The sequence below is a fragment of the Pimephales promelas genome, chromosome 7 (genome assembly GCF_988280905.1).
Source record: "Pimephales promelas chromosome 7, fPimPro1.hap1.1, whole genome shotgun sequence".
NCBI lineage: Eukaryota > Metazoa > Chordata > Actinopteri > Cypriniformes > Leuciscidae > Pimephales > Pimephales promelas.
Window position 1 is genome coordinate 27,249,738 of NC_142775.1, and position 15,760 is coordinate 27,265,497.

At 39.4% G+C, this 15,760-nt stretch overlaps 1 protein-coding gene and 1 pseudogene across 2 annotated transcripts; both read right to left on the reverse strand.

Moving 5' to 3' along the window:
- Window positions 1-567: 567 nt before the first annotated feature.
- LOC120467027 (UDP-glucuronosyltransferase) lies at window positions 568-10,902 on the reverse strand. 2 transcript variants are annotated; one of them, XM_039655768.2, is made up of 5 exons: window positions 10,005-10,902; window positions 4,330-4,461; window positions 1,698-1,785; window positions 1,295-1,514; window positions 568-963 (listed from the first exon to the last, which is right to left on the reverse strand). In XM_039655768.2, the coding sequence occupies exons 1-5, from the start codon at window positions 10,863-10,865 to the stop codon at window positions 684-686; spliced, it is 1,581 nt and encodes a 526-aa protein (XP_039511702.2). In that variant the 5' UTR covers window positions 10,866-10,902; the 3' UTR covers window positions 568-683. The 2 variants fall into 2 exon arrangements, with proteins under 2 accessions (XP_039511702.2, XP_039511704.2); XM_039655770.2 differs by lacking the exon at window positions 10,005-10,902 and adding an exon at window positions 7,745-9,340.
- A 99-nt stretch (window positions 10,903-11,001) lies between these two features.
- On the reverse strand, window positions 11,002-15,194 carry LOC120467028 (UDP-glucuronosyltransferase 1A1 pseudogene; annotated as a pseudogene).
- Window positions 15,195-15,760: the final 566 nt, after the last annotated feature.

A 15,760-nucleotide genomic window follows, 5' to 3' on the forward strand; every position in this document is an offset into this window, starting at 1 on the left:
AAAAGAAAAAGTTTGAAAAGAGCACTCTTACCAGCCACAAATCGGCTACCACTCACATCCACACTCACCGCGCTCCGCCCACTCACTCCCAGCATGCACTCGAGAGAGAGAGAGAGAGAGAGAGAGAGAGAGAGAGAGAGAGAGAGAGAGAGAGAGAGAGAGAGAGAGATCTAATATTAATAATATCTAATACTAGATACCTTATTGAGAATATTTAATAATATTATCTTTTTTCATCAATAAAGCCCATGCTCTGTTGCAAAAACAGATGCTCTGTTTTTTTTTCTTTCAGTATTTATAATTACAGCAATTGTATCAAGTCACCTGCTAAGCAAATTTGGATAGTCCACAATGCAATATAACAATTATCTGTAACAGTAACAACTACAGAGATAACTAAGCAAAAAGATTCATATACGTTTTCTGAAATAAATACTGAAAATGTTATAGTATTTTAACAATCTGTTCTATACCCATAAATTTGTACACAGTGATTTGAAATAACATAGCCAGACAAAACTAAAACATATACTATTGTAGAAAAAAGGTAGATGTTCACACTCAGTATAGGTTTTGTGAGGCTTTATTCAAGTCATGGAGGTATTAAAGTTACAAAAAACACAGATTAAAGAGATTTCTTACAATCACCCCACGAAAAGGGACAAAAAGTTGACTTTATGTATCTACTCCTTCTTATTTTTCAGAGTTTTCTTGAAGCACTTCCTGAAACAGAACATGCAGCTTTTGACGGTCACAAAAATAACAGTCACTAGAATGAGAATGAGAAAGCCAATGACGTCCAGGGAATGATACTGAATCCAGTTCAGCTCATGGGCTGCGGATCTGAGATGATCTGCCCCTTTGTGCCTCATGACAAACTCAGTCCAGAACACAGCCAGGTCCAGAGGCTCAATGGGACGGTCTCTGTGAATAGCTGAAAGCTCTAACATCTTCTCCTTGTAGCTGATGAGTCAAAAATGGAGGAAGTATTTTTATATTTTGTTGCATACAAAAAGATTCCACAATCTACACATGCAAAACTATTTGTTGTAGGATTTACTAAATTTTCACTCAGAAATTGCTAATAAATGTAATAAATAAATTTACAAAAAAGGCATGTAACACGATTAATTGAATGTGAAATTTTGTAGAAAGATTGTATTTTTTTATTCTCATATGCCAAACATGCCACTTTGAGTTCAATACTAAATAAATGCTGTATTAATCAACACAATGTATCAGTGCATAAATTGCATTTTTAATGCACAGGCTAAACGTAATACATGTGTTTTACCTTTTGTCATTGAGGACCTTTCTCAATGCAACCAGCAGTTTTTCTGAGGTTACATCAAAGATACTCAGGGCTTCTGCAACACCTCGAGCCACTAAACGCTGGGCATTATCCCCTTGGTCTCCAAACAGAGGAAGCATCACCATTGGCACCCCATTACAGATTCCTTCATAGATTCCATGTGATCCGCCATGCGTAATAAAAGCCTTAACCTTAGGATGGCCTACAAGAAAACAACACATTCAGTATGTTAGAGTGTTGTCAAATGATTTTGTATTGAAACATGCCATAGTAATTCAAACAACATGCACCCCCTGACTCTTGCCATCAGTTTAAAAAAAAAAAAAGCACACTTATAAAATGTCTTCCAGGAAGGTTAGAGGGTCAAAGGAGAATATAAACATACCCAAGAGATCATTTTGTGGAAGCCATTTCATCAGTTTGACATTCTTTGGAGCATTTTCAGGGACTGGTCCAGTGTACCTCCAGAGCACCTACAAATCAAAGAGGGCTTAAAGTTTATTTTTGAAGCCATGTAAGTATGAACATACAGTATGGTGACATGCATTATTTTGCATAACATTATGTTGTTATGAAATGGTGCTGTTATTCAGTACCCTGGTTCAACCAGACTCTCGTAGGCTTCATTTCATTTGTACAGAGAGTCCGTCCTCTCTCCATTGAGAAACATTTACTTCCTTGTAGGCGGGTTTGAAAAGTATATTTGACACTAAGGAGAGTAATGTATTCATTCAACTATCGAAGCTGGGTATAATCGTTAAAAACACGCGGACACAGCTGTGGTCGTTTCGGATCTGCTGCAAATGCTGTACAGTGAATGATCTGTCTCTATCTGCAGATGTATAATAATGCCATGCAAAGAGAAGGCAGCTTGCCCACAGGCTTTGTAAGCTCTGACCGCCAAACCTGACGTTAGCTTACCGGCCTGCGAGGGGAGACAAGGATCCCCCAGACGCAGTGGCCGTTGGGCACAGGTGCACCTGTTATGCGACAGATCGCTCCACTGCGCTCCACCTCATAACCCTTGAACACTCCTCCCTCAAGGGTAGCGAGGGGGGAAAGCTATTCAGGCAGTTTCTGGCAGAGAAAAGTGTCGTCCACAACCTGGTAAGCTTTCCATGCACTTCAGGAAAGAAAGTCACTGGGGCTGAGCTGAGAACCAGAGCGGCCTGCCCCGAGATACCAATCAACCAAGACTGAACGGGACATGGTGAAGGGTTTCACTCGAGCCCAGCAGCCTCGTTGGCCTGTTTCAGCATAGCTGAAATTTCTGGATCTGGCTCGGGCAATGTTACTCTCCCAGAGGGAGATCTCCAGAGGCCAGCTCACCTATCGACATCTTATCTTCTGGGGGACACCCAATTGAAATGGCTGATCGGTCCATTACAGAGGGACCAGCACGTTCAACAGGAATTCCATCGGCTGTGGTGTGATGGAGGAGTGAAGAGCCCACAGGGAGAGACATCCATCACTATCCTCTGATCACTCATTCCACATGGGGTTGGGGCATAGTAATGGGGACTCGCGCTTTGGGGACAAAGGCGAGTTTCGATCTCAACACAGCGAAAGTCATGATCCCGCAATGGGAACATGAACCGTCCACAAAAGCCCAAACATGTGATGCAACAATTGTGACAGAGAGGAAAAGGGAACGACCGCATCCAGAAACGCACGGGTGGAATGACATCTTGAAAAAGATGCAAACGCACCCGTGTTGCTTTTTCAGGAAATAGGACCCATTACCAGTGCTGGAGCACAGGCCGTAACGGCCGTAACAACACTGAACAGTGAACTGAAACAGTGAAGCACTCACTTTTTCGCCCTCTAACAAGCCGTCAACACACACAAACATTTAGAAATTTGTTGCTGTTAAAACAGCAGTTGAGAGCTCAAAGCTAACGATCACCGCTACACTCGCGCTGTAGAAACCACCAACACTGGGAGAGTCTTCCAGAAGAACACAGACACACTTGCTCGTTGTAAACAACAGCACTCTTCAGAGACGTCAAACGATCGGCTCCGAAGCGAAAGGCAACTAGCGCGTGAATCCACTTCCATATTTATACTCGCACCATGGGGCAGAGTGTGTGATATCATCACACAGGCAAAATCCATTGGCTCGTTCATTAGTACTCGTTCCAAACGTGATCTAAATTTAGTCAAGGGACCCATCATTTTTTTTTTTTTCAGACCAGGTTGATTATTTTGGGCTTATTTTCCCCAGACCTTTTCCAGCATATTACAGAAACGTTTTATCTTAAGTCTTATGTTAAGATCTGACAAGTTTATTTTGGAATTTTCACAAATTCATATTACAGAACCAAATCATAAGTTGATTTAGAATTCTTATCCTATCTTATAAAATCTCATCTTATGCAGTTTGGGGAAAAAAAAGAATGGGGAACAAAATTCATTAAGTTAAGTTTTTATAAGCTTGAAAGAAAAGGCAAAGCCTAATCCTTTTATTTCATAAGAGTCTGTAATTATTTTTCAGAATTTTGTCATCAAAAAGCAGCACATCATTTGGGTGTTCACAAAGTCTTTACACCATCAAACATTGCTGTTTTTCAGCTAAATCATTGATACATGTGACGCCATTCTCAGACAGGGCTATCATTTTGTGATTGTTACAGTAATAATTAATTTCACAAATAGTTTTGACGTTAGGACATCATTGGGGTTGTCCTAAAGTTAAGACAGTTTTTAGGATTTTTTTGTGGAGTTAGGAAGATTCTGTAATACCCTTTTTCCGATCTGTGGTTAAGATAAGAAATGCACTAATGTTATTTTGTAATATCTTTTGTCGTAAATGTGGTCCTAACTGAAATTGCCATGGTTACCAAACAGATAAGGATCTTTCTGTAATGTACCCAATGTCACTTTTTTTCTCTAGCAAAACATGACAACACTTCTGGCCATTCTTTAACATGATCATCATAGAGTTACTTTAAAGATAGCATTTCAATTGTATTTAAGCATTTAAAAAGAAGTCTTTTTTTTAAGTGTACCACACTTACCCTCTGAGGTATCTGCCTAAATGCCTCAAAGAACTCTCTGGCTTTGGCCTCGGGTAACTGTGACACCATGGAGCCCAGAGTGAAGACCACAAACCCATGCTCTCCAGAACCATTCGCAAACTCCTCCAGCTCCTACACAGAGGACAGATATCAGTATTGAGATATCACGTTTCATGGACACAAAAGCACAAGCTTTCACGGTTAACCATACTCCTATTCATTGTAAACAGTCCAGTTTTAGCTCACTCACTCAGTCACTCACTCACTCACTCGCACAAATACCAACATGAACTTGCATGTTCAAACTCTGAACTTCTGAAAAGCAGCATACTGCATCAATAAAACCTCTTGGTAAAAACTACCTTTCGCTTTTTGCTTACTGAAAAAGTACACAATATAATTGCAAAGACAATGAGTCTCATTTCATGCTTGAAGATTATAGTGGTCAAACAAAGAAAAAATATTTAGCCTCCAGTTAAATTCATGCTGGACCAGAAAATTCTAAAATTATGCACAATATCTTAACTCCTAAACTGACTCTCTGAGTGATCCCATGTTAATTTATACAAATCTAAGAAGTTGCATTAACTGTACAGTCTTACCAGTAAAAGACATGTGAAAGCTCTGTATTTTGAAACAGCATAGAACTGAGAATGGCTAAGCTCATTAACATCTTACCTTTGTCAGTGAACCCCTTTTTGCACAGTTGATGCCCCCTTATATGGACCATGTTTGGCATTTGAGGTTTGGGGAACTCAAAGGTAAAGTTATAGAAGCCAAACTACAGTGTGATCTAATAGCTCTTTGCATGTAGTTTCCTTCTGCAGATATCTACTGGCCAGTTAACACAGTCTCATCCCAAATCGTCATATAACGGACGTTTTGGGACGTATTTTGACCATACGTCAATATCCGCCTTTTTAGGGCCCCCTTAAACGTCGGTAGATGGCGATCCCGGGCCGTCATACAACTGACGCTTTACCTTTAACGTCAGTTAGGTGACGGGTTAGGTTTAGGGTTAAGTTTAGGTATGGGGTAGAGTTAGGATCCCATAACCTCATCTACCGACGTTTAAGGGGGCCCTAAAAAGGCGAATATTGACGTATGGTCAAAAGACGTTCCAAAACGTCAGTTATATGACGATTTGGGATGAGACCGGGTTGGGCCAGTTCATCAGCACTGGGAAACAGTTTACGGCAAATGAACATTTCAAAAACTGTCATAAGCATATAATTTACTGTCTAAGGGAAAGTCATCTTATCTAAGCAACCGATGGACAAGCACGGGACAGAAGATGGAGGCGAGGGACACTGACTGGGAATCAAACGCAAAAAGTAAACGGCAGGAAGGAAGTGAGAAGCTTAGCCAGGCTATAAACTCCAGAGCAGGAACACTCAGTGATCTCACCACACCTCTAACGTTTGTACAGTAGACAACTGGGAATGTTTTCAAATGAGGAGGTGCTTCTAAACTAAACAAAAGGGGAGTGAGTGTTGACAGATCTCTGGCTGCATGTGTGTACAGTACAACTAATCAGCGCAGACTTTTAAGCAACATCTCTACACTGTGGTTTAAAGTTTAACAAGTGGGATAAATGTAGCTCTGGGTTAATATTTCAAGAACGTAAGAGCATGTAAGATCTGTCAAAGTTATAAAGATAGCTTTGTTCATAGAAAGGGCAAGAGGACTAAATGTTAACAAGTGGTAAATATCCTGGTAACACTTTTCAATAAGGTTCAATATGTTAACATTAGTTAATGCATTAGGTAACATGAAGTAACATTGAACAATACTTTAACAGTGTTTATTAATATAGGCTGTACGGTGACAGAGAGAGCTCTACTATGAAAGTATTTTTGGTGCAAAACAACTGAATGCCTGTGACAGTGGAATTTGTAGTTGTAGAGAATAGCCATGCATGTGTAACAGTGAATTTGAAGTCACAGAGAGAAATGTTGAGTTGCAGACTTTTTTATCTTCCACAAACACAACACAACAGAAAATTCTTCATTGCAGATGCACAAATCCTATTCTACAAATTACAAATTAAGAAACTTAATCTTCCAGAGGTCTTCCAGATGTAAAAAAAAACACATCAAATAGACATCTCTGTGATGTATGTGTGCTATCAGGGTAAGCTCTAGTTCACTCCTCCTATGCTAAGGAACCGAGAGTTGTCATCCAGTCTCTTTGGTAGAGAGAGAGACGAATAAAAAAACAAACAAGCATGCAAATGGGAATTATCCCGGCTGGAAAAATTATCAAGCTATTGATAATTTTATTGTGCGATTAAAGCAGCACTCTGTAGTGTTTTCAAACTTTATAATATTTTTCCAAACCCGATGGTACATCGACTTACAATAGGTTGAATGACAGGTCTGATAGCTTGACGTGGTCTGTATTTTACTGGCACTCTGTAACTTCGGGGAGCACAATAAAGAACTACAAAATTCGACTGCTTTACGGCATACATCAGCTCGGGCCAGCTCGAGACGTGAAAGTATGCTGATTGCTGAGTTTGGTAGGGGCTACATTCTTGCAAGTAACACACCGCAAAGAAGGGATACACCTCTGCTGATGAACTCCCCGCGCCCCCGTCGGTTCCTATGTTGGATATTTCCTTGGTCCTCGAGGCCTTGAAAGCATATCCCTTTGAACCCTTTGGGTGTCAGGGGTTATTCCACTAGAGGCATGGCCTCGTAATGTGCATGGTCCAGCGGAATTTCTATTCATGACGTATGTGTGGTGGCAGGCTAGGCCTCCCCATCCACCTTTGTCAGGTTTTATAACCTGGAAGTTCCCGCCCTGTAGGCTAAACGTCTGTCAGTATAAGTGAGATGTATGTTCTGTCTTAGCTCTCCTGGTTGAGCTGCACTATATTTGGGTTAATATGCCATATGTTTATAAGGACCTGTAGCGCCACTCTCTATTCCCTATGAGTGCTTATGTTCTTATGCCAGCCTGCTGGCCGCGTTATTCCCCGCTTAAATCTGGGATCCCCGGCATTCCCTGGGACTCATGAGTAGAAGCTTGGCGCGCATGACGTTGACAAAGGGTTACCGTAGCATAAGCTAACTTTTCCTTTTCTTTCTTCATTCTTACAATGACTCGCAGTTCAGTTTTTACATCACTCAAAGGAACAAAAACAGTGAAAGGTCTCAGTGCGTTTGGACTAAATCCCTGAATTTGAAACACCATATAGCCTTAGCCTATACTGTTTTTGCTGTATAAAGATATGGCAGCAAAAATAGTAAGAGTAGTTTGGGCGTGTCCATCAGCTACTGTTTTTGAACAGATATTGCATTCTAACATTGCTTGTCCTGTGTTTCCAGATTTACTTTTTTAAATCAAACTTTATACACAACTATAGTGCAGCATTAGTAAGCCTATTAGGAACTGAAAAATAAAGACTCACTTTTGATAAAGGTTTTGGTTTCTGGCTAACTGTTGCTCCAATCATGACCATGTTTGGCATCACCGGACGTGGGAATTCCAAAGCAAAGTCAAAACGCATAAACCAGAGAGCTGCACGGCTCATGATCTCCACCATCGATGTTTTTTTCTGAAGTGCTCTTGAAGCGATCTCATCTGCACGAGCAAACATATGTTTGCAAGCCATGGGCTGCAGGAGAGTCCTTACCAGGTTCACACTTCTTTGCCAAAGATGCATGTGGTCAGTAAAGTGAGTTGAAGGTTGTGGAACATAAGAGGCTGGAACTGGACATTGACTGGCAAGAGCGTCAACACCACAAGGATGGTTTATTAGCATATAAATAGCTGGAACTGAGAGATATTCACCAGCTATAGCTCCAATGGGCTCAAATGGATCTGTGAGAATAGCATCAAAGCTGTAGTCTTGCAGTTTATTCATCAAGTCCCTGTTGAAGAGCAGACTCTCTGCATTTCTCACTATGAAGCTTTGAAGAATATCCAGTGAAAAAATAAATGTCTGGAACTTGGCCAGGTCTGTAGAGACATCAACACTCAGAAGTGTGTTTATTTTATCTGCCATGTCTGCTTCTAATTCATCCTTGGTGTAGTTCACTGGATATGTCAGAGTGGTGGTATTCTGTGAAGGACCCATACTCAGACTCGCCTCTGGGATGACGACCACCACCTGGTTTCCTCTCCTCCCCAGCTCCTCCACAATAGGCTTCATCCCTAACCAGTGACTGCCATCTGATGGAATAACCAACAGTTTTCCAGCTTCAGCTGAACCCAAGAAGAAGAGACTCAGGAGCAACCATACAACAGCCATTTTATCAATGGTGTGAAGGACAGAGGCAGTTGAAGGAGATTAAGTAAGAAAAACACTTACACAGTGTAACCGCAAAGGTTAAAGTACTATATTGAGTTGGGGCTGGGTTCAAGGGAGTGGTGATGTTTGCAGCTTGTAGGATGTGCTAAGTCCAAATATGGCATTGAAGTAATCAATGGTATGCCTTCATAGACATGTTATCAACTTAGATTAGAGCATGTTGACCTGGACCTATATATATATATTAATTTTTTTAATTATTTATTTAATATTATTTTTTATATGACATCAAATCTTACTCCCTCGATGTGACTGTCCCACATATTTTCTTTCATTCCTGACCTTATGCTGCAGCAGCCATCCTCAAATATCACATCAAGCAGATCTATACATATTGAATCCATTTGACAATTTGACCAATCAACCAACAAGGCAAATTAGACAGTTATAGACCACTGTTAAAATAATTAAGTACTTTTCAAGGACTTTCAAGTCCTTCAAACAACTATTTCTAGGTAATCAAATCTCAAAATCATCCAAATTATCTCATTTAAATGTTAATTTTAATGTGATGACTATGTAAAAACGTTTTATAGTTCATCCTTCAAAGATTGTCGCTATTTGTAAAACTAAAAGGAGCACTTATTGGCTCATTAGCTATTTCCACTCCATAATAGCCCTTTTTTCACATTTTGCTTTTTAATTTATATTTAAATTTTAGACATTATCAAATCACTATTATAACATAAAAATTTACACATTTGCAGTGCCGTTGAACCAACACTATCTCACGACCAACTCGTACGAATTCGACGCATGATTATAAAGTGTCTAATTCGTACTAATTCGTACGACCTCACTCGTACTAATTCATACGATTTGTCTAAACCCACGTGATGGTTAGGTTTAGGGGCGGGGTAAGGGGTAGGTCATTCGTACGAATTCATACGAATTGGCCAATTCGTAAAATATGTACGATTTAGCAAAATCGTATTAATTCGTACGAGTGAGGTCGTATGAATTGTTACGAATTAGCCACTTTTTAATCATTCGTCGAATTCGTACGACTTGGTCGTGAGATCGGGTTGGTTGAACTCATGTGATACGACTATAACAACCAGATCATTTTAATTTACTTGCTTTATTCTTTTATTATACAAATTATATTTTACACAATATGACTCTGTTAATCCTGCAATAAAAATACACCCAAAGTATCACAGCCACCACTAAATGCCCCTTTTAGCCATTGACATTAACCTAGATTGACATTTTTTTTTTTTTTTGCAGTCAAAAAAAAAACAACAAAAAAAAAACTGTACAGTCTTACCAGTAAGTGCCTTTCACTATTGTAAAAGAAAGCAATTAAAGCTCAGTTTGTGCACAATTTAAAATATCTGAGAATGATATATTTTACCTTTGTCAGTGGACCCCTCTTTGCACAGTTGATGCCCCCTATATGGACCATGTTTGGCATTTGAGGTTTAGGGAACTCAAAGGTAAAGTCATACCTATGAAGCCAAACTGCACCATTCCCTAATAGCTCTTCGTATGTAGTTTCCTTCTGCAGATATCTACTGGCCAGTTCATCAAAGTTGGTATACAGTTTTCGGCAAAGGAACATTTCAAAAAATGTCATAAGCATATTATTTACTCTCTGAGGGAAAGTCATCTTATCTGAGTAACCAGTAATGAAGCGTGGGACAAAAGATGGAGGCGAGGGACATTGTGCAGCTGACTCATCAAGCCGACAGGGAATTCCATGCAAGAAGTAAACAGGGGGAAGTGAGAGGGAATCGGCAAGGATAGTGCCACATGGCAGGAAAGGATCGGTGAGCAAAATATCAAATCCAGTCTCTTTTAGACTCTTCATCAGGGGCTTGTCGTATAGCAGCCCTTCACAGGCTTTCACCTGCATATTTGTGAACTCTATCAGGTTCCCCAAATTCTCAAAAAAATCAGTTAATTGTGGAGGCCTCTCAAACGCATTCTTCTTAATGTTGTCCAAGTTTGCATTCATCTCAGCATGGGTGTATGGCACACGAAAAGACTTAGTGGCATAATTGCCAGACGCCCTAATCAGAAAACTGGTTTCAGGGACCAGGACCACCATCTCATGACCCCTCAGAGACAACTGTTCCACCAATATCTTCATGCTCAGCCAGTGGCTGCCATCCACTGGCATGACAAGCACCTTTCCAGCCTGCACAGGCTCTGAGGAGAACAAACTTAGCCAGGCTAATAGACCCAGAGCGGGAAAACTCAGTGCTCTCACCATTCTTCACATGTTCAGACAGCGTACAGAGATACGTTTAAGAAGCCTGGGAATGTTTTTAAAAGAGGAGGGGCCTCAAAACTAGACAAAAGGGGAATGAGTGTTGATAGGCTGCCTGCTGCAACAGCTCAGATTTTTTAGCTATGTCACTGCACTGCAGTTTAAAGTCTAGCAAGTGGGTTAAATGTAGTTCAGGATTAATTATTTCACGAATATACAAGCATGTAAGAACGATCACTTTAGAGATAGCTTTGTTACAAAGTTCAAGAGGACCAAATGTCAGCAACAGGTTGTTGATATATTGTTAACATATTTCATTAAGGTTCATCATGTAAACAGTTAATGCATTAGGTATCAAGAACTAACAATACTTTTACAGCATTTATTAAAGGCCGGGTAGTTATGCTGGATGAAAGTCACTTCACATATCACATATTGTCTCTTAACAATCACTAAGTTAAGTGGTCTAAATGTATTTATATGTATATATCTTTTCTCTGGAAGGCATACGAACATAAAATGTTCATCCAATCATTGAATTCGGTCCGAATGCAATGATACAACGTCTTTCCTGCCTATCAAAGTATGTATTTCCATACATCCATGCACCTTGCTCGCACAGACATAACGAGTTTCATGCCATGCAAAGTTAAACAGACGTCAGTCGCTGAGCACCACAATCAAAACAACAGACACCTTTTACAGTCCTGAACCAAAACAATGAGCTTATGCTCTGTTCACAAATTAACTACTGTAATTTGGAAGAGATGGAAACAGTTCATGACTTGAATTTATGCATTTCAATGCCAACACTATCAATGCCGCAATAAATCTGCAGCAGTAAGCTGGTACAGGTCAGTGATCTTTAAGTTCCCTTTCAGTCAGTGACGACTGCAGCGGTGGTCGCGACTTCAAAGAGCATTTCTTGCTGTTGTAATACAGCCTAAAGAGCTTTCGGTTGCACACTGCATCACAGACAAAATCCTGATCCTTACCTACAAAAAGCCATCCACCACCTGGCCCCCTCATACCTCACTGACCTCCTCTCCCCCTACCAACCCTCACGGTCCCTCAAATCCACCTCAGCCGGTCTCCTCTATATCTACAATTCCAAGCTTCGCAGTTTTGGGGACAGAGCCTTTTCAAGGCCAGCTCCCAGGCTCTGGAAGTCCCTCCGAGATCCGCACCTCTGAGTCCCTCACCATCTTCCAGTCCTGCCTCAAGACCCATCTCTTCACCTCTGCCTATCCGTAGCCCCACGCCCCTCCCATCTCTATACTGTATGTTCCATTTTTTTTTTTTTTTTGCTTATTAAAGTGACTTGTAAAGTGTACTATGTTCGTTGTATAAAGTGCACTGTCTTGTAAAGTTCAATTATTATTATTTTAATCTAAAAGCCTGCACTGGTATCAGAGCAATTCAGTACACAAGTGAATCTAAATCTGGAGAATATTTAACATGATTGAACATACTGTTCAAATATCCTACAGGAGCCTTGGAGTTAATCTCACAAAACACTTTTGTGATTTGTAAGGTGAAAATAGTCAGATATGTACAAGTGGCTTTACTCAAATAGATGCATGCAAGATTAGAGTATTGAACACCACACCATACTTAAAGGGATAGGTCAACCACAAATTAAAAATAGCCCATGACATCCTCAGCCTCAAGACATTCTGGGTTTATATGACATTATTCTTTCAGACGAAAACAATAAGAGATATGTATTAAAAAAAATGTCATGGCTTTTCCAAGTTTTATAATGACAGTGAATTGCTGTTTCTGTTTTGAAGTGCAGAAAAGTACATCCATCCATTGTAAAAAAAGTGCTCCCCACACAGCTCAAGGGAGTTAATAAAGGCCTTCTGAAGCAAAGCAATGCATTTCTGAAAGAAAAATATCCATTTAAAACTTTACAAACTGTAATCTCTAACCTCCGCTAACTGTTGAATGTGGGAAACAGGCAAAAGTAATAAAAGTAACTGTAAGTTCCGGTGTCAAATGCAATGGGAAGAGAGCAAAACATAAACACTGGTCGCAAATTAGAAGTCTAAAACAAACTTGGTTCTCGCGAGAACTAGCATATTCTCACCCGGAGCATCCTATGCAATAAGTCCTTATGAATTCAGCTATTAATGTTCTAATCAGTTTAATACTAAAATCCCCGAAATAATTTTCTTGTTAAGCAATATCACTCTAACAACCGTTGTTCTCAATGTCAACACTGGAAACCAGACCGGAAATGCAACTAATGGACCCTTTTTACATTGTTGGGGTTTTCAGAAGCTGAAGTGGTGGTTATCTAAAGGTATAAACAGAAAACACAAGTATATATTTTTTTAAGTTTAAAGTTCAAGTAAAAAACAAACACTTGATCAACTTGAAACCAAAATGGTGAACCATTGAAATTCCGAAACATTTCAAAACAGCTATGACGTAACAAAGTCTTATTTACTAAAATCACCTGACAGTTTGATACACACTCCGAACCACTGATTTGAAAGTGCCCATCACTACTCTGACACAGCACAAGTTCCCCTGGATAGGGAACAACCCAAAATCTAAATAAGACATGATGGAACTACCACTGTAACAAGTAATTTTTTTTTAATGTTTTACTTTTGAATTTAGTTTTAGACACCAAATCATAACATTAAAATATCGATTTTTTTTTCAATTTTGTCACTTGGTGTACAGAAGTATGAAGTATGATTTTATAAATCAACTTCACAATGAATCTTTCATTGACATTGTATCTCTGCTTTGTTTGTTTCAATGAGAGGATTTGTGCTGATGTAAAACTTAGTACTGTAAATGTTTGCTAAACATAAACTCGTTCAGCATTTTGAGAGATACTGAGCAGATTCTAAATCAGTAACTGGAACACCTCTAATTGGTCATTGTTTTGGCAGCCACCATAACCAATTAATGCTCCTGGTAGCCATTAACATTAACCTAGATTAACACTTGCTGTTTGGTTGAGGGGTTAACTGTACAGTCTTGCCAGTAAATTCCTTGCACTGTTGTAAAAGTACTGTCACACAAGACTGTATGTTGTGTAAAATGAAAACATCTGAGAATGGCTATGCTTATTAAGATCTTACCTTTGTCAGTGGACCCCTCTTTGCACAGTTGATGCCCCCTATATGGACCATGTTTGGCATTTGAGGTTTGGGGAACTCAAAAGTAAAGTCATACCGTAGAAGCCAAACTGCAGCATGTCCTAATAGCTCTTTGTATGTAGTTTCCTTCTGCAGATATCTACTGGCCAGTTCATCCGCGCTGGCAAACAGTTTATGGCAAAGGAACATTTCAAAAACTGTCATAATCATGTTTCTTGCTCTCTGAGGGAAAGTCATCTTATCTGAGTAACCGGTGAAGAAGCGCGGGACAAAAGATGGAGGCGAGGGACACTGAGCGGCTGATTCATCAAGCCGACAGGGAATTCCACGCAAGAAATAAATGGCGGGAAGTGAGAAGGAATCGGCAAGGATAGTGCCACATGGCAGGAAAGGATCAGTGAGCAAAACATCAAATCCCGTCTCTCTTAGGCTCTTCATGAGGGGCTTGTCGTATAGCAGTCCTTCACAGCCTTTCACCTGCATATTTGTGAACTCGATCAGGTTCCCCAAATTCAAAAAAATATCAGTAAATTGTGGAGGCCTCTCAAACGCATTCTTCCTTATGTGGTCCAAGTTGGCATTTAGCTCAGCCATGGTGTAGGGCACACGGAAGGACTTAGTGGTGTAATTGGCAGACGCCCTAATCAGAAAACTGGTTTCAGGAACCAGGACCACCATCTCATGACCCATCCGAGACAATTCTTCCACCAAGATCTTCATGCTCAGCCAGTGGCTGCCATCCACTGGCATGACAAGCACCTTTCCACCTTGCAAAGGCTCTAAGGAGAACAAGCTTAGCCAGGCTAGAAGCGCCAGAGCAGGAACACTCAGTGATCTCACCATACCTCTAAAGTTTGTACAGTAGACAGCAACTGGAGATACAACACATTTAAGACGCCTGAGAATGTTTTAAAATGAGGAGGTGCTTCTAAACTAGACAAAAGGGGAGTACGTTGATTTCTGGCTGCCCGTGAGTACAGCACAACTAATAATCTCAGACTTTAATGTTATGTCACTGCACTGTGGTTTAAAGTCTAACATGTGGGTTAAATGTGGCTCTGGGTTAATATTTCAAGAATGTGTAAGGATTAAGAACTGTCACAATTATCTATAGTGATAGCTTTGTACAAAGGTAAAGAGGACCTGCAACAGGTTAAAATTTTGGTAACACTTTTGTCATTTTAACATAAGCATTATACCATGAACTATCACAATAAACTTTTACAGAATTTATGAATTATGTTTAGTTAATTTCTACATATTCAGATAGTTTTAACTTTTCAAATATTATGGACTCACATTGTTAAGCTAACATGAAAAACAACAATAATAATTATAAATCAGCATTGACCTAATAAATAGTTTTTTAAATAATTCATTTTGAGAAAGGTAAAAAAAAAATATCAAAAAGTATCTTAAAATATCATGTAATTTTACCTTTTTATGACGAGGCAAAGTTAGTTTATTAAAAAAAAAAAAAAGAAAAAAAAGAAAAGAAAAAAAATTAAGCCAAACTACTTAATAATTAATTTTGACCTTTTTCTTCATTATGATATCAGGACAGTTGTATCACCCTGACAATTTTTTACTGTATGCCTAAAAATATAAAAATTTGTTTCAACAAAAAAAATATAACAAATCATAGAAGATGTAATCAAGTCATTGTATTTCGGATTTGAATTTTTTTTAATTAATTCGAAAAGAAATAAACATGAGGCCTCTAATAGTAATATTAACAAATGGAATCAAGCTGCAAGCATAACCAAGTATTTTTTT